The sequence below is a fragment of the Lathyrus oleraceus genome, chromosome 5 (genome assembly GCF_024323335.1).
Source record: "Lathyrus oleraceus cultivar Zhongwan6 chromosome 5, CAAS_Psat_ZW6_1.0, whole genome shotgun sequence".
Classification (NCBI taxonomy): Eukaryota; Viridiplantae; Streptophyta; class Magnoliopsida; order Fabales; family Fabaceae; genus Lathyrus; species Lathyrus oleraceus.
The window spans coordinates 325,168,572-325,190,715 of NC_066583.1; the positions used below are offsets into that span (position 1 = coordinate 325,168,572).

The window sequence follows — 22,144 nt, forward strand, 5'->3', positions numbered from 1 at the left end:
CTAATTACATATAGAATTTGGAGGTAATATGGTGAAGCACATGAAGGGATTCTTGATCAAATAATTAGGGAAGTATTTCATCTTTACAATTTTATTATTGGCCAAATATCCAGTCTCTGCTTGATATCGAGTAATGTGCTCGACAGTAAACTCATAAGTATCTCCTACAAACTTAGTGAACTTAGGTATTTTCTAACACATGGAGAGTTTAGTCTCTAATACATACTCAGAAAATGCAGAAACAAAGTTTTGGGTATATTATTTTTCCCCCTAAAATTATTTTGTTGGACTCTCCTAATTAATTGGTATGCATTCTGATTGAGAGGTGCTTGGGAAGCACCAAAGAAATTAGCAATTCGACCCATTTGGTGCACCAATTATTGGTAAGTATGGTTTGTGTTTTGTATTAGAGGATTAAACACAATACCAATTTGTTGTGTACGCATGTTCACCACATCATGGTTACTTTCATCCTTTTGTTGCCTCACAAACAAATGGGAACTAGTAGTTAAGGGTGACATAACTTAAGGGATATATCCCAACCCTTCTTGAGGTTGTACCATTCTACTAGGATTGCATATAGCAGATCTTAATGCTAAGTATGGATTAAGAAGAGATGCAATAGTCATTGCATTATCTGCATATGTAGATGCACTTGTTTGCAGTCACGTCATTGTTGCAGTTGGCATGCCATAAGGGTATTCCCTACTACTAAGGGTTAGCATAAATCTTGGAAGAAAAAACAGTATAGGGTCTCCTATAACCGTTTGTGTGACCTTAGGATTAGTTGGAATACTCATAACTTATGGTGGGGGAATCACTACCTCTAGTAATGTCGTCGAAACTAACATTTGGATTATAACAAGAGTGGTTACTCCAACGGAGGTTGAAGTTCTTGCACCACAAATCGTCATTCCAATTGGTTGCTCTTTTATATCTGGAGCATCATTTTGGGGAAGGGAATAATTTTATGGTCGTGCCATATCAACAAGAGTTTTACCATTCCTTATACGCATAAACATTCAGACATTGAAAACATTTCATGTATGAAGAACAAAACAAATAATAATAGCACAAAACACTCTTTCGCAAAAGTTTAAATTTCTTGCTAAAATGGCTCCGTTGGGCGTGCCAATTTGTTTACCGTTGTTTTTTGGTAAATAAAATTATAACTTTTTATTCACTTAATGGATTAAACTCGAAAAAAATCTATGGACAGCTTATGCAAAATAATTTGATGAAACGTGTTTGTGCTTGGGTATTAATGTTTGAATGTAGAGAAATTGGATATAAATCCAAATAAGAATAATTCATAATTGTTCTAAGAAGTACCGTAAAACAAAGAACACAATATAAGTAATTAAGTAAAAATGCTTGGATTAAGGATTAAAATAGGGACGTAGATTCGTACATGTTTTCTCACAAACTATTTTCTCTCTATGACTTGGATACTCGAGTTCTATAGAGAATACTAATAAAAATTGTGAACCTTTACTACATGAATGAAATCTACTTAAATACTAAACACATTAATAATTGTTGATAATGGTTACTTCTACAGTGTTCAACACATACACTGTTACATGGAGTTGTGTTCTCTACTTTGCTTCCACGTGTCTTCAATTCTTAAACTATTTCCAACTGTCACCCACTTCGACAACTTCCCTTAAACTTCTTGACTACTTCTATTGAAGATGCCAAATCACTGCAAACCTTTTCGAGATTCTGGACATGTTTTGAAGAGAGGGTGATCATAATCTTGTGGATTTGTTCCTGAGATTCCTCCAAACCAGACTTAGTGAATCTCCAGGTTGTCTAAACCTTGAACTCAAGAATACACTAAGTCCTAAAAAACACCTGGTAGACGAGTCGAACTCACTACCTCAGTTGAAGTAATCAATATGTCGAAATTGTAGCTAAATCCTTTCACACTTAGCAATCTCATACCTTTGTATCACACTTTCATGTCAAAAATGCTATACTAAAATTCCCATGCTAACAATACCATACCAGCGGCCTCCAGGGAGGCTTCACGTGCGGTGGTGGAACGAGTGGTTCTCGATCCAGTCATTTTTGCAGTTCAACGAAGTTCTGAAGTGATTTAAAACAAAGATTTGAAGAATTGGTGTATCTTTATCAATGTCGAACTCGATTTTGTCAGACGCAACATTATTTTCTTTAATCAGTTGAATCATCTAGTTCGAAGTTGATGAGAGTCCTATGCTAAAGGAGTGTACTTAAAAATAGAGAATCGTGAGGTATGCAGGAATGATAAAATCGATTCCCACAGACAGCACCACTGTTCCATACCAGAACCAGAAATATGTTTGGTCATGGAAGTTGTGGCGGAGGAGAAATTTCTATGCCACGGAGCAGGGGGTGTACCTGCAAGATTATCACTCCACACTCAAGTCATTATGTGAATGATGGGAGAGTATTCAAACTGTGTTCGAAAATTGTTGCATGAAATGGTGCCTTCCTCATATATAAAGGAGTTGAATAACTAACTTGTTAACTAACAGACATAAAATGCGGAGGACCGTTGGATGCGTTGGAGAAATAAATCTTTTGTTTCTAGATTACTGAAGGATCGGTAGTCAGAAGAATGTTCCAAAAGATTTAGTATGTACTTGAGTTGGATCTGGGGTGTTACACCTGAAGGTGGCCGGACTAAAAAAAGAACATGCCTGGATCATATTACTTCGAGGAGTTCTTTCCATATGGTGGTCAGATCTCTGGGGATGAGCCGAATTTCTGAGGGTATGGCCAACCCTGAATAATGACCTTATTTTTAAACTTTGTATCTTTCGAGCGAGATAAAGCTTCTGCTATTTTTCGAGGAAGTCTAATTTTACATCTGGACTTTTATATTTTACATACAACAAATATCTCCTAAAATGTTAATTCTCAAATGTATTTTAGAATTTACATTTTAAAATGGTATGTCAAACTTGTGTAACCTTTAGATTTCTTTTGATGACTATTTATTGCTAGATTTAAAATTTCCTTATGAATTTTATCAAACGACATGACGAAGCTTACACTGTAATTGCCCCTACACATTGAGGTAGGCTATTTGAAATATGTCATTAAGGTAAGTTATTTGACAGAAATTTAAATTACTTCTTTTATTTTCACATTTTAACTTTCACCTTGTTGCAAGTCTTTAAATACTTTTTACGCGCCATCATTTTATGATCTTTCTTCAATAACTTTATGTCATTTGGTGCAAATAACATGTCATCTTCCAACTTATTTCTAATAGAATTTCAAAATCCTAAATTAGTCATCAAATATGGTTTGAGATATTTATCTTATCTTGATGAAGATGAAGTGCAACGATCAATTTGAAGATATCAGGTGCTCACCCCTTTCATCCTCGACCATCAGAGTTTAGTGTTTATTAGTCCTCTCCCATCTTCAAATGTCTAAAATATATTGAATCACTTTTTCCAAATCATTCCACGTATCCTTTCATTGCTTTCAGGCCTTCCATTAGATATGTTTCCTTAAAACAATTATCAATGCATTTAGGTCTATGTTTGGTCATTTCAATGCACCAATTGTAGGATATATACCATCACATAGAGCAACCATTTTATCTAGCTCAAAAGCCAAAAAAAGGAACAGTAAGATAAGATAAGTACTCTCCTCTTTAGAAAGGGTATAAAACGTCACAGTATTCAATTGCGGGTGATTCACAAAGGATTTCTTAAATTGATTAGAAAGTAAATTAACCACCTTCTGCCGAATCTCTTCCATCCCTTGACCCAAACTATCACCTACCTTAAGAGCAAGGATCAAATTTCTTATGCTCATACTTTTCACACTACCATGAAAAACCTCCCTCCTCAAGCCACGTAGATTTAAACCTCTAAAAGCTTGAAAATAATTAATTTTAAGAAAAAACTAAAGATGTATAATAGTTTTTTCTTAAGATTAATTATTTTAACCCCTATTAAATTTGGTCTATTTTAACCCCTCTTCCAAACAAGAAGATAAATTTGGGCATAATAATGAGAATGGTATTTACTATTTAGCCCTAAGAGTTAAAGCAAGTCAAGGTTTAATTTAATTTAAAGTGTTGGTACATGTGATGAAGAAATAACTCTCTTCCTAGGATTCTGATAAATGCACTCACAGCCTCGAGGCACCGTTTTAAACTCATTTATACATTTATTCATAAGAAAGAAAATGTATACATATCTTTAATGAGTAAAATGATTTAATAAATCAATATTACAAGGATAAAAAGTATAATTAATTTGGTAACTTTTTTAAAATTAGACATCTTCTATACACAACTATAAAATAATCCTTACAAAAATTAATTAGTTTTTTTTGACACAATAATAAAAGTTTTAATAACTTTAATATTATCCGAATATTCTTGAGTCTAATCACTTAGTAAATACTAGTAATAATAAATAGTTTTAACAATTTTGAATTAAATGAACTTTCAATGAAGTCTCAAATTAGTCCTTACAAAAATTAATTAGCCCGTATTAATCAAAAATCACATTTTTCATGCTCTCTTCTTTAAATTCTCTTAATTTCTGTCTCTCACACGCTATTAATAAAATAATTTATTGATTCATATTTTTTACGACATGATTTATCATTTATCATGCTGTCTTCTTTAACTTCTCTTAATCTTCTCTCTCACGCTTTTAACAAATAACAATTCAATACTAATAATACTAGTAATATTCTAGTGATAATATATTACCATCTTTTTAAGAAAAATAATATTGTAAAAGCAATATCAATATTAATTCTAAAATATTAATTATTATTATAGTCTTGTTAACCGGTATCTTTTAAACATTTGTTAGAGAATTTTAAATACACAAAAAATTAAAAATAATGTATGTCCAAAAAAATAAATTTTAAACATTGAAATATCAAATAAACAACTTTCAAAAATAATTTTTAATTGTACATTTTCTTAAATAAACAAAATAAAAGAATAAACACCTAAAAGAAATAGGAAGAAAATTGTAAAATAGTCCTTCACTCTCAAATTATAATGCATTTTATAAAAAAAATATCCCTTAAAATATACGTCATTTTATAATATTAATAAAACATTAATATTTTTTGTCACATGATTTATCATTTATATATCTCTTAATTCTTCTCTCTCACGCTATTAGTAAATCAATTTAATTTATTTTTAATTAAATTAATTAAAAATTTTAACTCACATAAAATCATAAAAATCATATCTAATATATAATTTGAAACAGTAGTAGCTTTTTATATACACTTTCTGTTTCTATTTCTTTTTCCTTGATAAAATAAAACCAAACTTTATAAAAAAAGTGATGATAGATAATGATGTTACTTGCTCTGTCTTCTGACCTCTCTCACATCACAACCATCCAATAAACCCTCATGTCTCAATCTTTCACTTACCAAAACTATACTCCATCCAAAAAATTTCACATGGATTAATAAACATAAAGATATTATACTTTTTTTTAAATTAATTTTATAAATATGTTAAAAATAATGTATATAATAATAATTAAAATATATAATTAAAAAAATAACTATATTTAAAAATGATAATAAAACAAACGGATGTAATAATATATTATTAATAAATGAGAAACTAAGATAAAAAAATAATATTCAACTTTTTTTCTCTGTAAAGTCCATTGAAGGTCAAGAAAGAGAAGGAAGTTGAATTGAGGTCACTATCCATTTTTCATTTCTTTATTTTATCTTTAAACAAAAAATGGAGTCACTTTCTTGAATCAAATCAAGGTACTATTATCTTATTCTTCATTAAAAATTTGTTTTTTTCTTCTCTCTTTCTTCACTTGTCATAGCTGTTACCACATTTTTTCTGTGTAGCTTCAAATGCTCCTCAATTTCATGTAAATTTTCATACTTTATTGGTTGTTACCAATGTCATGCTTCTTTTCAATGTAACCCACTTCTACAATTTCAAGCATAACCACCTTCACCATTTTCAGTTTCTTCTTCAGAAATGCTACTTTAGCTTGTTTTTCACTTTTCAGTTATGAATGCAAAGACTAGATTTTGAATTCTCCATTGTTTCATTTCAGGTTATTGCTCATTCAAAACTCTATCTTTCTCTCACTATGGTACAATTAATTCTACATGCAGATCTGGGTTGTTTCAATTTTGTTAAAAAAATATACTTTTCAATATTAAGAGGACTAGAATTTGCTTCATAGCATTTTTGGGTTTTTTTTTTCTGATGATAAATTGTTTTGTTTGGGAAATTTTAGGCTGTTTATTTTTTTTTAGGATCTGAAAAATACTTGGAGAAAAGTTATTTTTTTTATAATTGTTTTCCTCTTTTAGTTGTTGAACTACTTTGAACTGTTTTTCATCTTGTAATTTGCTTCCTAATTCTTTTTATGGAGGTGTAAATTTGAAGAAAAATTTGTTCTTTTTTGTTCAATAAATTCATTGTAGAAATTCAGCTTGTTCTTCTTTTTAATGTTAGTTGATGTTGGCTTGAAAATTATTTGACTTTTTTCTCACTTTCCTCTTCTGTCAAAATCTATGAATTCCTTTTGTTGTTCATGAAACAATGTATCTTTCTTTTAGCAGCAGAAAAACTTGATTCTCTTTCTAGATTAACCTTTTCACCTGTTTCTAGTACTTTTGAAACCAAGCACTGTTCCTTTCTTGCTTAAGCTTTCAACAATCATCATTTTTCACCTTAGGTTACTCTTTGTAATTGCTTTGCACCTATGATTTAGGTTTAGACATGCTTAAAGTAGCTGTTTTAACTTTATTGAGTAATCTTATTTGTAAAGTTCTCATTTTTTAATCTGTACTTCATTATTCTGATGGATCCTAATTTTGATTTATGTTCATGTTGCTAAAACAGGAAAACATGAAGGCTAGGAAAGTTCACTCTAAATTTATGTCCATGAAGTTCTATTCTGCTTCAATGGCTTCTTTCCTTTTTGTCATAGCTATTTTTTTCTCTCATGTTAATGCGGATCTTAATTCCGACAAGCAAGCCCTTCTTGATTTTATCAATGCTGTGCCGCATCGTAGGAACCTGATGTGGAATCCATCCACCTCAATCTGTACATCTTGGGTTGGCATCACTTGCAATCAAGATAAAACTCGAGTTGTCAATGTCCGGCTCCCTGGAGTCGGACTAGTCGGCTCGATCCCGTCAAATACACTTGGAAAGCTTGATGCCGTGAAAATTATCAGTCTTCGTTCCAACCTTCTCGGTGGAAACCTGCCTGCTGACATTGCTTCGCTCCCGTCTCTTCAGTATCTCTACCTCCAGCATAATAACTTTTCCGGTGATATTCCCACCTCGTTGTCACACCAACTAGTTGTTCTTGATTTGTCTTATAATTCTTTCGCCGGAAGAATTCCAAAGACATTACAAAATTTGACAGAATTGAGCAGTTTGAATCTCCAAAACAACTCAATATCCGGGAGCATACCGAATCTCAGTGTTACTAAGCTTCGTAATTTGAATTTAAGCTACAACAATTTGAGTGGACCTATCCCTTCAACCCTCCGAATTTATCCTAATTCATCTTTTGAAGGAAACAAAGGTTTATGCGGATTGCCTCTAAAGCCATGCTCTACGGTTCCACCTCCTCCTGCCTTGACTCCTACTCCATCATCCGCTCCGGGAAAAGGCAGCTCCAAATTGAGTAAGGTAGCTATCATCGCGATTGCGGTTGGTGGAGCCATGCTGCTATTTTTCGTAGTTCTTGTTATTGTTCTTTGTTGTTTGAAGAAAGACGGTGATGATGATGGAGGCTCTAGAGAAGTTAAAGCGAAGGGTCCTAGTGGTGGCGGTGGTGGTGGTAGGGGTGAGAAGCCGAAAGAAGAGTTTGGTAGTGGAGTGCAAGAACCTGAGAAGAACAAGTTGGTTTTCTTTGAGGGAAGTTCTTATAATTTCGATCTCGAAGACTTGCTAAGAGCTTCAGCAGAAGTTCTTGGAAAAGGTAGCTATGGTACCTCATATAAGGCTATATTGGAGGAGTCAATGACAGTAGTGGTGAAAAGGTTGAAAGAAGTTGTGGTTGGCAAAAAGGAATTTGAACAACAGATGGAAATTATGGGAAGAGTTGGACAACACCCGAACGCTGTGCCGCTTCGCGCTTATTACTATTCAAAAGATGAAAAGCTTTTGGTTTATGACCATGTCCCTGCTGGCAACCTATCCACACTCTTGCATGGTATGTAATTTTTTCTTTTCCTCTAACTCTTAATAGTTTCATAAGTTTACTTTATTTCTGGTAAGACCTCTAAGATGTTTGAAGCAATGTTTTAAAAACCGTACCAGACGGTTCAACCGGTTATACCGCGATCCAACCATGTGTTTAGATTGGCTATTTAGTAGTTCAACCACGGGTTAGTCTTGGACTGAGCGGTTTAAAGCAATTGAACCATGACATGGAGATTTCTCCGGTTTTGATGTCTAGTTCGGGTTTTAAACATTGGTTTGAAGTGTTTTAGGATAATTTCGCAATCTAATCATAGTTTGATTGCCCTTACTAGAGTATATACATAAGCCAGCTGAAACACTTCATTTTCCCTTGATTTGATTACAGGCAGTCGAGGAGGTGGAAGAAGTCCATTGGATTGGGATTCGAGAGTAAAAATATCCCTTGGAACTGCGAGAGGAATCGCCCACATTCATTCTGTCGGCGGTCCAAAATTCACACATGGAAATATCAAATCCTCAAATGTCCTCCTCAACCAAGATAACGACGGCTGCATTTCTGATTTCGGCCTAACATCACTTATGAATGTTCCTGCAAACCCTTCTAGAGCTGCAGGTTACCGCGCTCCCGAGGTGATTGAAACCCGAAAGCACTCTCATAAATCAGATGTCTACAGCTTTGGTGTCCTCCTTCTAGAGATGCTTACCGGGAAAGCGCCTCTTCAATCTCCAGGACGCGACGATATGGTCGATCTCCCTAGATGGGTCCAATCCGTCGTCCGGGAGGAGTGGACAGCCGAGGTCTTCGACGTTGAGCTAATGAGGTACCAAAACATCGAAGAAGAAATGGTGCAAATGTTGCAAATTGCCATGGCATGTGTGGCGAAAATGCCTGATATGAGACCAAACATGGACGAAGTGGTGAGAATGATCGAAGAAATCCGGCAATCTGACTCAGAGAACCGACCATCTTCCGAAGAGAATAAATCTAAGGACTCAAATGTTCAAACTCCATAGATTGATTAACTATGATCTTTTTTTCTTAACATGGAAGTGACATTAAATGGTATATAAGAGTGCATGCTTAGACATGATTCATTTCAAACCTTTTCTATGTCCAATTGTTCAATATTTCTCATAGATGGAGTTTCTTTAGTTATTTATTTTCTTTGAATGAATTCTTATGTATTAATTAACATCATGATTCAATTGATGATCTTGATTCTAGTACAATTGTTGTTTTTTAGTTCAGTGGATATGTTTACTGCATCATCTTATCATGCCAAGGCATGTTAATAGTGAAGATATAAGATGTCACTTTTTTTAATCAAGATTTAAAGTTTTATTACATATTCTATAGCAGTCTTGTTATCGCATATTATCTGCTTCTGTGCTACTTCTAGCCACAAAAGATGTCTATTATGTTTTACTGGGATCTTTTCAATGCCTATAGCAGTCTTGTTATAGCATATTATTTGTTTCTGCCACAACAAATGTTTTCTAGCTTCTCCAAGTTACCATATTACCTCATACAAATGTGCAGTTTCCTGTAGTCAATTTATTGTCAAATAAACATACTATCCAATCTGAATCAGTATAGACTTCACTATCTCCTCTGATTGAGTTCTTTTGGAAATAGAGTCATCGGCCTAGTGTGTACCTTTCAAGTACTAGAGAATTTTGTTCACATTTTGCATGTCAGTTTAAGTTGGGTTTGACATATAACGACTAGCCATGCTTACATCAAAATCAATCTCTAGTTTGGTGTAAGTTTGGTAGATAAACTTTCCAATTAGACTTTGATATTTATCTTTTTTAGTTTTCACCACCAATATCCGGTCCACTGGACCGACTAATCTGGTTCGGGAGTCAATTCTGGCATCTAGTGGTTTCAGTCCCCTCCTGATCGCAATTGCAGGAGATCGAATTGTGGTCCTCCCTATCAAGTCCAACGTCAATCACCACTGGACCAACTAACGATTGGTTTTATTAGTTGGTACATTCTCATCTTCACTCTTTTATTGGTTATTGGTCTTATGGGAGTATTGGCAGTTTGCATCCAAGCATACATGTTACTTGAAGTAAATCCATAGTGTACAAAAATTGAAATATCATTTTTTATCCATGCAACTTTTATCCCTAAAAAATACTTAGAGTGTGCTAAAATCCTTTAACTTTAAATTCTTTGGCTAGAAGTTTCTTTAGCCGGTTGACTTAGTTCATCATCATCTCCCATAATTATGATATCATTAACATAGACAATAAATAAAGTTATCTTCTCATCCACAAAGTGTTTGATAAACATTGTATGGTATGTTTAACAAAATCATTTTGTTTGACAAATTGTCATTATGTCAAATCATGTTCTTGGTGATTGTTTGAGTCATTTAGAGATTTGCAAAGTCGGCACACCATGTTGGAGGTCCTAGGTGATTTAAGTCCGGAGGAATTTGGATATATACCTCTTCTTTTAACTCCAAATTTAGAAATGCATTATTTATGTTTAATTGGTGTAGGGGTCAATTTAGATTTCCTGCCAGATATAGTAAAACCTGAAATAAATTAAGTTTCATAGTGAAAGTCTTTTCATAATCCACCCCATATGATTGTGTGAACCTCTTAGCAACAAATTATGTCCGGTACATGTTTATACTTCCATCTACTTAATTGAAAATATCCACTTAATTCATATTGGTTTCTTCCTATGTAGTATAGTGGTGATTTCACATGTATCATTTCTTTCAAGTTCTTGAACTTCTTCGATTACAGTTGATGTTGCTCATTCAGGTTTATGCAATGCTTCGTCAATATTATTTAAAATTTCTATGTTGTCAACAAATGTTACATAGGACATGTAACTTTGTAAAGTTTTTCATATGAGACATATTTTTTAATAGGGTGTATGTATGGTTGCTTCCCCTTAATACCAGTTTTGGTGTAATAGAGTCTATTTTAAAAGAAGGTTACATCCATAGTGTGGTAAAAAAAATGGTATGTCGAGAGTAACGTCTATATCCCTTTTGGTGAGCAGAGAAACCAAGAAAAATGCATTTGATGGATTTTGGTTAAGGTTATGGATAACAGTTGAACATTCGAATATTTTGAATGGAATGGAGAGAAAAATTGGTTAGGAATAGGTTTGGAAGTGTGGAGAGTAGGGTTTTGAAGTTAAGGATTCTGGAGGGTTTCGATTTATAAGATGAGTTGCTGAAAGGACATATTCTCCCTAAAATTGTGTGGGATATTTGTGGACAATATGGTTGATCTGGTCACTTTTAGAATATATTTATTCTTCATTTTTGATACTCTGTTCTGTTGGGAAGTAACCACACACGAACTTTGGTGAAAATTTTCAACCTTTTTGTTGTAAAATATTTTACTGATATATTAAAAAGTGATTCTTACATGTTACATCTACATGCTTTAAATAAGAGAGAATAGAAAACCTAATGGGCTTTGACTAATGGGCCTCATTACTAATAGAAATAATTATTATTTACAATCTAATATTTACAACACTCCCCCTCAAGCTGGTGAATGGATATCTATCATTCCCAGCTTGCAAGTAAGTTGCCTGAATCTTTCTGTTGGTAAGCCTTTTGTTAACACATCTGCCAGCTGATGCCCGGAAGGAACGTAAGATGTAGTTATCAGTCCACTATCCAACTTCTCTTTGATAAAATGTCGGTCAATCTCAATGTGTTTAGTCCTGTCATGCTGAACAGAATTATGAGCAATACTAATAGCCGATTTATTGTCACAAAACAATGTCATAGGACCTTCACATTGTATCTTCAAGTCTTCTAGAATTTGTTTCATCCACAATAGCTCACAAATTCCTAGTGCCATAGCTCTAAATTCTGCCTCGGCGCTTGATCGAGCAACTACACTTTGCTTCTTACTCTTCCAAGCTACAAGGTTACCACACAGAAAAGTACAATAGCCTGACGTAGATCTTCTGTCACTCACTGATCCGGCATAATCCGCATCAGTGTAAGTCTCCATAGTTAGGTTTCAACATCTTTTAAACAAAAGTCCTCTCCCTGGAGTTGCTTTAAGATATTGTAGAACGCGGTCTACAGCCTGAAAATGTCTCACCCTCGGATCATGCATGAATTGGCTCACCATACTGACTGCATATGCCAAATTTGGTCTAGTGTGTGCCAAGTAAATCAATTTTCCCACTAATCTCTGATATTGACCCTTGTCAACTTTGTCACTTTCCTCCTCAAAGCTTATCCTGTGATTTTGTTCAATGGGAACACTTGCAGGTTTGCATCCAAGTTTGCCAGTTTCCTGCAAAAGATCAAGCACATACTTCCTTTGAGAAATAAAGATACCTTGCTTTGAGTAGGCTACCTCAATTCCCAAGAAATACTTGAGTTGCCCAAGGTCTTTCATCTCAAACTCTGCTGATAATTTCTCTTTGAGGAAATGTCTCTCAATCAAATCATCTCCTGTAACAATAATATCATCAACATAAACAAGAAGTACAGTTAGTTTTCCTCCTTGTGAATGTTTAAAAAATAAAGTGTGGTCTCCTTGACTTTGCTTATAGCCCAAATACATCATTGCCTTTGTGAATCTTCCAAACCATGCCCGAGGGGACTGCTTTAGTCCATATAAGGCTTTCTTCAATTTACACACCTTGTTAGCTCCATTTGTTATGCCAACACCTGGTGGAATCTCCATATACACTTCTTCCTCTAAGTCTCCATGCAAGAACGCATTTTTAACATCAAACTGTTGCAATTCCCATCCACATGAAGCAGCAAGAGATAGTAAAATTCGAACAGTATTCATCTTTGCCACTGGGGCAAATGTCTCCTCATAATCAATACCATACGTCTGAGTATAACCTTTTGCCACTAGTCTTGCTTTGTACCGATCAAGTGTACCATCATATTTGTACTTTACAGTATAGATCCATCTGCATCCAACTGGACTTTTGTCTCTTTTCCTTTCAATAATCTCCCAAGTACCATTTTTTTCAAGTGCTCTCATTTCCTCATCCATAGCTTGGATCCAATTTCTATTTTGCAATGCTTCTTCAACAGATGATGGGATTTTCACAGAATCAACAGTTGCAATAAAACTTTGATATTGTGTGGAAAGATGTTTAGTGGAGACATATTGAGAGATAGGGTGTCGATATAGGGAGGGACAAGATCTTTTATCCTTCCTCAAAGCAATGGGTAAATCAACTGGATTAGTGTCACAAGTATCAGAAATGACACAATCATCACTAGAGGAATCATTTTCAATACTTACCTCCGGTTCAGGCGATTGAATTTGTTTCTGGAGAAGGTCAGGTTTACTTCTTCTCTGATACACTAGAGTTGGTGCTGGAGGTGCTGATTCCTGTAAAACAGAAGGCCTTGAAGGACCAGGAACACTTACTGGCTCAGATTCAGGTGTTGAACTAGGACTCAAACTCAAACTAGGTGACAACTCGGGTTCAAGAGAGGGAACACTGATAGGTGTTCTAGGGAGGCTAGGACCAAGGATCAGAAACTCGGACTCAGACTCTGACTCTGACTCTAAGTCACTTATGTTCTCCCCCTGAGACTGAGAACGAGTGAAATATGACACATTTTCATGAAAGGTGACATCTTTGGAGACAAAGAATTTTCGACTCGGAGGATGATAACATTTGTACCCTCTTTTGTTGGATGCATAACCCAGAAAGATACATCTGACAGCACGGGGATCCAATTTGTTGCGATATTGTTTGTGAACATGAACAAAAGCAACACAACCAAAAATGTGAGACTCAAGAGTGTGTAAGATAGGAACAGATGGAAAACGTGAAAGCATAAATTGGGCAGGACTTTTATTACCTAACACTCGAGATGGGACCCGGTTAATCAGATAGGCAGCAGTAAGAATTGCCTCACCCCAATAAGAGGTAGGAACAGACATTTGAAAAAGGAGAGATCTAGCAACTTCAAGTAAATGACGATTTTTTCTTTCTGCGACACCGTTTTGTTGTGGGGTGTCAACACATGTGAATTCATGGAGAATGCCATGTTTACTAGTGAAGTTGGAAAAGGTATGATTGTCATATTCTTTACCATTGTCAGAACGAATTCTTTTTATGCCTTTCCCAAATTGCGTTTGTACCATATTATAAAATTGGATAAATATTTGTGGTACTTCGGATTTAGTATTCATCAAGAAAATCCAAGTTACCCGAGTACAATCATCAATAAATGAGACAAACCATTTTGCACCAAAAATATTAGAGGTAGGGGCAGGTCCCCAAACATCAGAATGAATCAAATCAAAAGGTTTATCACTTTTATTAAAACTGGAAGGAAAAGATACACGATTGTGTTTTGCCAACTGACAAACATCACACTTAAAAGACTCAACAGAATGGTGTAAGAACAACGACGGAAACATAGACTTAATTATATAAAATGGAGGATGACCGAGACGCTTGTGCTGAAGCCAAATTTGTGAGGCTGAAGAGGAAGACTGAGACTGGAAACAGGAGGACAACACCTTTGGATAGTCATCAGAGAAGTAGTATAACCCTTCCTTTTCCTTAGCAATTCCAATCGTCTGCCCCGTGGTAAGGTCCTGAAAAACACAATGGGACATAGAAAAATTACTTTACAATTCAGATCACGGGTAAGCTTATGGATGGAAATTAAATTGTGGGAAAGTGTGGGAACATGAAGCACAGATTGCAACTGGAATGGAGGTTGCAAGTCAATATTTCCAGTGCCAACAACACAAGCATGAGAGCCATCAGCAACAGTGATATAAGGAATACTCGAAGGTGTGGTATAAGAGCATAATAATGTGGAATCAAATGTCATATGATTAGTAGCACCAGAGTCAAGAATCCACGCATTCTTAGGAATATTACCACAAACAGTAAGAGATCGGGAACACAAACTTTTACCAGTAATCTCAGCCATTGAAAGGACAATCAAGAGAAAACAAACCAAGAAACAGGATGGGTTAGGGTTTCAAAGATGAGTGAACAAAAACAAGAAGCACGATGTGCTACAACACAAAACAACAATGACCCAAACACCCAAAAACAACAACAAACTGCAAACTACAGTAAAAAAAAAAACTCCGCTACAAGGCGGCTAGGGTTTAGGCGGAAGCGAATCCCCCAAAATCGGGAGCTCTTGATACCATGTTGTAAAATATTTTACTGATATATTAAAAAGTGATTCTTACATGTTACATCTACATGCTTTAAATAAGAGAGAATAGAAAACCTAATGGGCTTTGACTAATGGGCCTCATTACTAATAGAAATAATTACTATTTACAATCTAATATTTACAACACTTTTGAAGATAGGAATTTATAGCAAGGTTATAATACTCACGATCACTTTCATATCTAAGCATTTGAATCTTGATCCGGAATTATGTTTGTATCATCTTATGATAATTTCAAATATACTCCCTACTTCTAATTTTTCCTTCATTAGAAACACCCAAGTAACACGTGTGCGATCATCAATAAAGGTGAGAAATCATCTCAAGCCAGTAATATTTTTGACTCGCGATGGTCTTCATACATCACTATGAACTAATAAAAAACATTTGGATGGTTTATAAGATTAGGGTGGTAATGGTTTTGCATATGTTTGGACAATTGGTGAGCTTCACATTGAAAATGTTCCTTATTTTTATTGAATAAAAAGGGAAAAAATATTTCCAATCACATTAAATTTGGATGGCCTAATCTATAATGCCATATCATTACATAATTATTATTATTCGAAACTGCAGTTGTTACATGGTAATGATTCTTGAGTTTTTCTTCTAGTTTTTTAACTTGAAAGAGGTAGAGTCCAACACACTCTTTAACATTGTCAATTGTCTTTCCCGACTCCAAAATCTAAAATTCACACAAGTTAGGGAAAAATTTAGTAACACATTTCAAATATTTTGTAATCTTGCTAATGGACAACAAGTTGCAATCAATTTTATGCACATACAAATCAGAGTCAAGTGTAATATTTTATGAAATGATAATTGATCCATTACCATGACCTTAGATTGTGTACCATAAGATATCAGAACAGTATAGTTATAATACATGAAAAATAAATACTAAACAAAGTAAAATCTCCATTGATGTGATCTTAAGCCCCTGAGTCAATAATTTGTGACTTTGTTTTTTCCTTACTAGTGTTTAAAGCGTGTAAGTAATTACTTCTTTGAATCACTATGACAATACTACCTTTTTCTGCGGTTAACATAGTATGATGAAAGAGTTTTTGAAGAGTATTCATTTGTTCTTTTCTAAAAAGAGATGAGTTAGAGTATACATCACCTTCTTGATTGTTAAATGTTGTGTTACGATGACATGTTGTCATTGCACGTCATTTAGCAATAAAAAATGGATAAATCGGATTAAAAATGAGCAAGTTAGAAGCAAAATTATGGAAAAAACATGGAAAGTGACAAAGGATTAAGAAAATGACTCAGTGTGAAAATTGGTGAAAAAGGAAAAAAAACATTGAATCCACTAGAATCAACGTGAGTGAACCACTTCAGAACGTGTTTGCATTTACGCCATCATTATACAATGCACCCACGTTGCTCCTCAGCGCGGTCACGTTAGGACGCTTTCCTAACACCCTTTTGGGGCTTTAAAAGGAAAAAGCGGAGAACAAAAAAGGGGTTCGATTTACGAGATAGGAGATGGCATATTTGGGCGGTTTTGGAGTTTGTGGGGATCATTAGAGCCATTAGAGAGCTTTTTCTTCAATGATTCTTCATGAATATCGAGTCTACGCTTATAGTATTGATTAATTTTAACATGAGTAGCTAGATTTCTCTTAGGTTAGGTGTTATTTGATGATAACATATTTGTATTTGATTGGGACATATGATCGGATGACATTAATGTAATTGTATTGGCTCTCTATTATTATTCAATTATATATTATGATCATTGCATATTGTTTGTTACAGTATTCAATTTGATTTGTATAAGTAGTGACTACTGACTCTAGGGTTATTTATCTGAACTACTATAACTGTTGAATTCTATAATTAACTAGAAATAGGATAATTAGGAATTGTGACTTAGGGACTAACGTGTTATCTTGCCTAGTCTGACGGTACAATTGACTTGAGGGATCAGGGAATCGACGCCTAGACTAGTGAGTTGCACGCTAAGGGATTGGATGTAGTGGTATAGTTAGTATGTTGTGTAACTCTATAGTCATTGCATGTCTATTAATGCATTTTTCATCAATCAAGTAGAAATAGAGGATTCTGATAATAAGACCTGACAACCTCAGTCATCATTGTTATTAAAACTTATCTCTTGTGTTTTTGACCAAACAACCTGACACCCCCCCCCCGGTATACTGTTTTTATTTATATCGCACAATGTACCTTGTTCTAAATTCTCAATCCATGTGGAGACGAATTTATTACTTCGATTACAATGTTAGTACATTTGCTAGCAAATTGTCATCAAGTTTTTGGCGTCGTTGTCGGGGATTGTTGATATTTTCAACAAGGCATAGTATGCGACTTGTTTTGTTTTAGTTTGTTTATTTTAATTTATGGTATTTTATCATTTATTGTTCTATTAATTTGTGTTTTATAATTTTGATTTTTGTTTTTACCCTGTTGAATAGTGCTACTAAGGTATTGTTTTTTGTGTTTATACGAGGTCTTAGTTCCACGCTTGTACCATTGGATTTAGAGCTAGAGAGAACCACGCGAACACTTTGTAAAGCAAATATTGAAGCCTTGTTAGAAGCTAAAGAGCGAAAAGAGGAACCTAAAATGGCAAATCCACCTCGCCAGATGTTGGGGGATTACTATAGATGGACTGATGCTAGTCAAATCTCATTGGGATTCCAATAGGTGAATCCAGTGAGTTTTGATATTAATAATTTTGTGTTGCATGGCCTAAGAGATAACCCATTTGACGGCCAAGTCATTCGTGGCCCATGGGAGAACCTTGTTAAGTTTTATGAGACATAGTCCGTGTGCTAACCAACAGATGTAACTGATGACCAAGTAAAATTGTGTCTATTTGGATTTTCATTAATTGGTAGAGTGAAGGATTTGTTGAAGTGTCTTCCCAATGGGACGATCCAAACATGGAAGGGGTTAGAAGATAAGTTCTTAGAGAGATATTATTCGAATGCACAGTTTGTCGAAAGAAAAGCTGCAATTTCAAATTTTAGTCAGGAGGAGAGTGAATCCTTGTCGGATGCATGAGAGAGATTCAAGTTGTTACTCCGCAAGTGTCTGAACCACAACATGAATTCTATGGAACATGTGACACCCTTTATAAGTGGATTGACAATGCCCACCCAAATGCTTCTTGATGCCTCAATTGGGGGTACATAGAGAGTAAATACTAATGAAGAAGTTAAGATACTCATTGAAAATATGTGTCAAAACGAGTACCACTCGAGTGAGAGAGCTGTGAAGGAAAATGTGTGTTAGTTGTTGACACACAAGCTGCATTACTAGCCCAACTTGAGGCTCTCACCAAATAGTTTGCTGCTTCTCAGTTCACCCAGGCTAATGTGAGCCAAATCCAAACTTTGAGATGTGATTTTTGTGGAGGTGAGAATTTAAATGGTAATTGTGTTCCAAACGTGGAGAATACGGAAGTTCAATATGAAAACTTCCAAAGAAATAATTTGTACTTTAACTTGTATAACCTTGGGTGGAAGGATCGCCCTAATTTCAAGTGGAGAAACAATAATCAAACCTTGAATGCTGGTTAAGATGCACCTCAAGAATCTCAAGCGCCTTAAACCGTATATGTTAGAGGAAACTCTTAATGGGTTCATGCTTTCAACCCAAGAGATTTTTCTAAAAGTAAGTCAGGCGCAACAAGAGATGATGCAAAGTCAACTGGCCACAAACAAGAACGTAAAGGCTTCCATAAAGAATTTAGAGGCACAAATTAGGCAGTTGTCTAAGAAAATAGAGGCTTGGGCTAATTTGGGAGGGGGTTAAATGGTAACACTATGGATAACCTGAAGAATGAAAATTGTAGTGTTATTGGGTTGAGGAGTATAGTAGTAGGTACATCCACACAATCTATTTGGGAGAAGAAAATAAGTGGCGATGAGAAGAAATAAAGTGGAAAAAAGTGGTTGTAGAAGGTGATGCTGAGAATAAGAAAATGAGGGAGTAGTTTGGTTCCAAGAATCCTTCCATGAACTCCATCTAATCATTGTTTAGTCCCAATAGGAATTTGTAAATCCTATCTTTTTTCGCCAGTTCCTTACACTTCTTTTTATCTTTTGTACAACATTATGTAACCTCTTCATATATGTCTAGTTACTGTCAATGTTTGTTAAGAATGTTAAAATATTCAATAACGGAAGATTCTCCTTGTCGAAGGTCATGAAGAATGCTTTTTATTTCAAATATGGAATATGTGTTGTCGACGTTTGAGTATGTTTCCTTCATTACATCTCATATCTCTTTTACAATGTCACAGAACATGAAATTTTTACCAATTTCATTTGTAATAGTATTAAGCAACACTGAAATTACTTGGTTATTCTCAAGTTTTCATTTTTGAAAGTTTTTGTCTCTTTTCTCAGAAAAGTAGAATTCCATATGACCTTAAACAGACTTCAAGAGCATGGTTTGAGAAACTTCATGGTCAGTTTATCAAGTGTGGATTCCAAGCTAATGGGTGTTATCTTTCCCTCTTCATTTTCTATCATTAGGACACTTGTGTTTTCATGTTAGTATGTATTGATGACATCATAGTCACGTGCAACAACTCCTCTTTTATTTGACAGATGGTCATCCGATTAAATTTTTCCTTCTATCTCAAAAAACTTGGCAACATTGATTTTATTTTGGCATAGAAGTAAATCTATATCCAAACATACCTTACTTTTGACTCATGGAAAATATATTATAGACATTTTTGCCAAGGTCAACTTGCAGGAATCCAAGCCTCTTTCCATGGTGATTAGCTCCCAACTTTCTAAAGATTGATCTAAATTTTTTGATGACCCTACCATGTATAGATCCATTGTGAGGGCTTTGCAATATGCCACAATCACAAGAACTAACACATGTTTCATCGTGAAAAAATCATGTCAGTTCATGTCCCAACCTCTTGAGTCTCATTGGACTAGAATCAAAAGGATTCTGGTCAATTTCAACATAGCACTAATCTCATATTTCCTTTATTGTCGTATTATTATGGAGACTCGGGCTCTGACCTTAGTGACAGAAGATCAACCCTGTTTGCTTGCATTTTCATAGGCCTCAATTTGATCTCTTGGTGGGCTTAGAAAAAACCAGACATCTCCAGATCAAGAACTAAAGTTGGATACATAAGTCTTGCACCTACAAACTCATAATTTTTAGGGGTTTAGTCATTTCTCAATGAAAGAGGTATTCCCTACTACGTTCCTCATATCTTGTAGGATAATATGAACACTATCACGCTTTCTAGCAGCCATGTCCTCCATACTTGCACAAAATACATGGAATTTTATTTCTTTTTTATTAGGGAAAAAGTGTCCATCAAGAAACTCAAGGTCACTCACTTACTTGTCACTCTCAATGTGCTGATATTCTCATCAAATATCTTCATCCATTTAGATATGAAGATCTCAAATCAAGTTCAATGTGTGTGACTCTACTCAACTTACACTTAGTGTGTCTTGAGCAGTACTATTAAAGAAGTATATTATAGGCTTATAACAACTAAGTTATTTCCCTCATAATCAATGCATGTTGTGCAACTCTTTTGGGATTCAATCTATCTAGTTATCAGTCATAATGCCTACAATTAAACCACACAATCATTGTATAGATGAAACACAATGAAATAAAGCCAAACAAACAAGAAAAATACGTAAATGCATTTTCGGATTCTAGAAATCAAAACGTTTAAAAAATATGGAGACGCATTTTTGTAATGTTCTGCAACTCAGAGAAGAACGAAAATGGCAGAAATGCAATTGAATCTAACATCCAAAAAAATGCATTAATCATTTAAACAACCTATTAAACACATTGTTTGTTTAAATAACATATCTAGACTACCTACTACAAATGTATATTGAAATCAAAAAGTAAAGAGAAATCAAAAACTTACCAGATGTGAGTTTAATGTTGAGCTCTTTGATCGATTAGAAGTTGATGGTAGAAATTTGGACGTGAGTTGAATGAGTTTGAGAGTTGTGAGTTTGAGAATTGAGAGATTTTAAGGATTTGGAGAGTTTGTGAGTTGATAGAGTACTTAAATGAGGAAGGAGAAAGACGTCGGTCCGTATTTGATTAAAAGTATTTGAAGATGCGTCTCTATAAGTGATACAAATATGGGTGTTCGTTGTCTGATTTGGTTTAATTGAATTCGATGCTCAAACCGATCAAAAATATATGAAATATTTCTCAAACCGATTGAAAATATATGAATTATTTTTAATTGGATTTACACATTTTTACGATAAAGTCCAATCCGAATCAAACCAAAAAACCAACAAGTTAATTTAGATTAGATTAATCAAATAATATGTAAAAATATTTTAAAATAATATTTAATTTATATTTACTTATTATCTATAATAATATAAAATAACTATCTTTTTCATCTCTCCATAAATCCTTAATGTCAAATAGAATTTCATTTCTTCTTCTTATAATTTTACATGATAATAATAATATAAATAGAATTAATTCTTATTAATTCAAATAGCCAGACTCGCATGTCAAATTATTAAAATTTATTGGTCAAATCAATTAACACTGAATTTTATTGATTTGGTTCAATTATTTTCCAAACTAAAGAAAATGTTCAACCCAAACACTGGTTTATTTTGGATTTTGGTTTGGTTCAATTTTTATCCAAACAGACCATTTCATTGATTTGGTTTAATTTTGATCCGAATTTAACCTTTAGAAATCTAGGAGTTAAATGCTTATAAAAGAGCAACTCAACCTTCGTTGGCAAGCTTAGAGA

The 22,144-nt window shown here is 34.4% G+C and overlaps 1 protein-coding gene across 5 annotated transcripts; it reads left to right on the forward strand.

Annotated features, from left to right (window-relative positions):
• The first annotated feature begins 5,636 nt into the window (after nt 1-5,636).
• Nucleotides 5,637-9,421, forward strand: LOC127084366 (probable inactive receptor kinase At5g58300). Of its 5 annotated transcripts, none has more exons than XM_051024796.1 (4): nt 5,660-5,772; nt 6,078-6,116; nt 6,875-8,201; nt 8,577-9,421. In XM_051024796.1, the coding sequence occupies exons 2-4, from the start codon at nt 6,114-6,116 to the stop codon at nt 9,203-9,205; spliced, it is 1,959 nt and encodes a 652-aa protein (XP_050880753.1). In that variant the 5' UTR covers nt 5,660-5,772; nt 6,078-6,113; the 3' UTR covers nt 9,206-9,421. The 5 variants fall into 5 exon arrangements, with proteins under 5 accessions (XP_050880755.1, XP_050880753.1, XP_050880750.1 ...); XM_051024797.1 differs by lacking the exon at nt 5,660-5,772 and adding an exon at nt 5,800-5,885; XM_051024798.1 differs by lacking the exon at nt 6,078-6,116 and having other exon boundaries at nt 5,637-5,772.
• The last annotated feature ends 12,723 nt before the right edge of the window (nt 9,422-22,144 follow it).

Excerpts from the sequence above, each read along its gene's own strand:
- LOC127084366 (XM_051024793.1), top strand. The coding sequence starts at position 6,036 with ATGCAAAGACTAGATTTTGAATTCTCCATTGTTTCATTTCAGGTTATT. Across the intron at positions 6,117-6,874 it reads TCTATCTTTCTCTCACTATG|GAAAACATGAAGGCTAGGAA; the intron begins GTACAATTAATT and ends TTGCTAAAACAG. Across the intron at positions 8,202-8,576 it reads CCTATCCACACTCTTGCATG|GCAGTCGAGGAGGTGGAAGA; the intron begins GTATGTAATTTT and ends ATTTGATTACAG.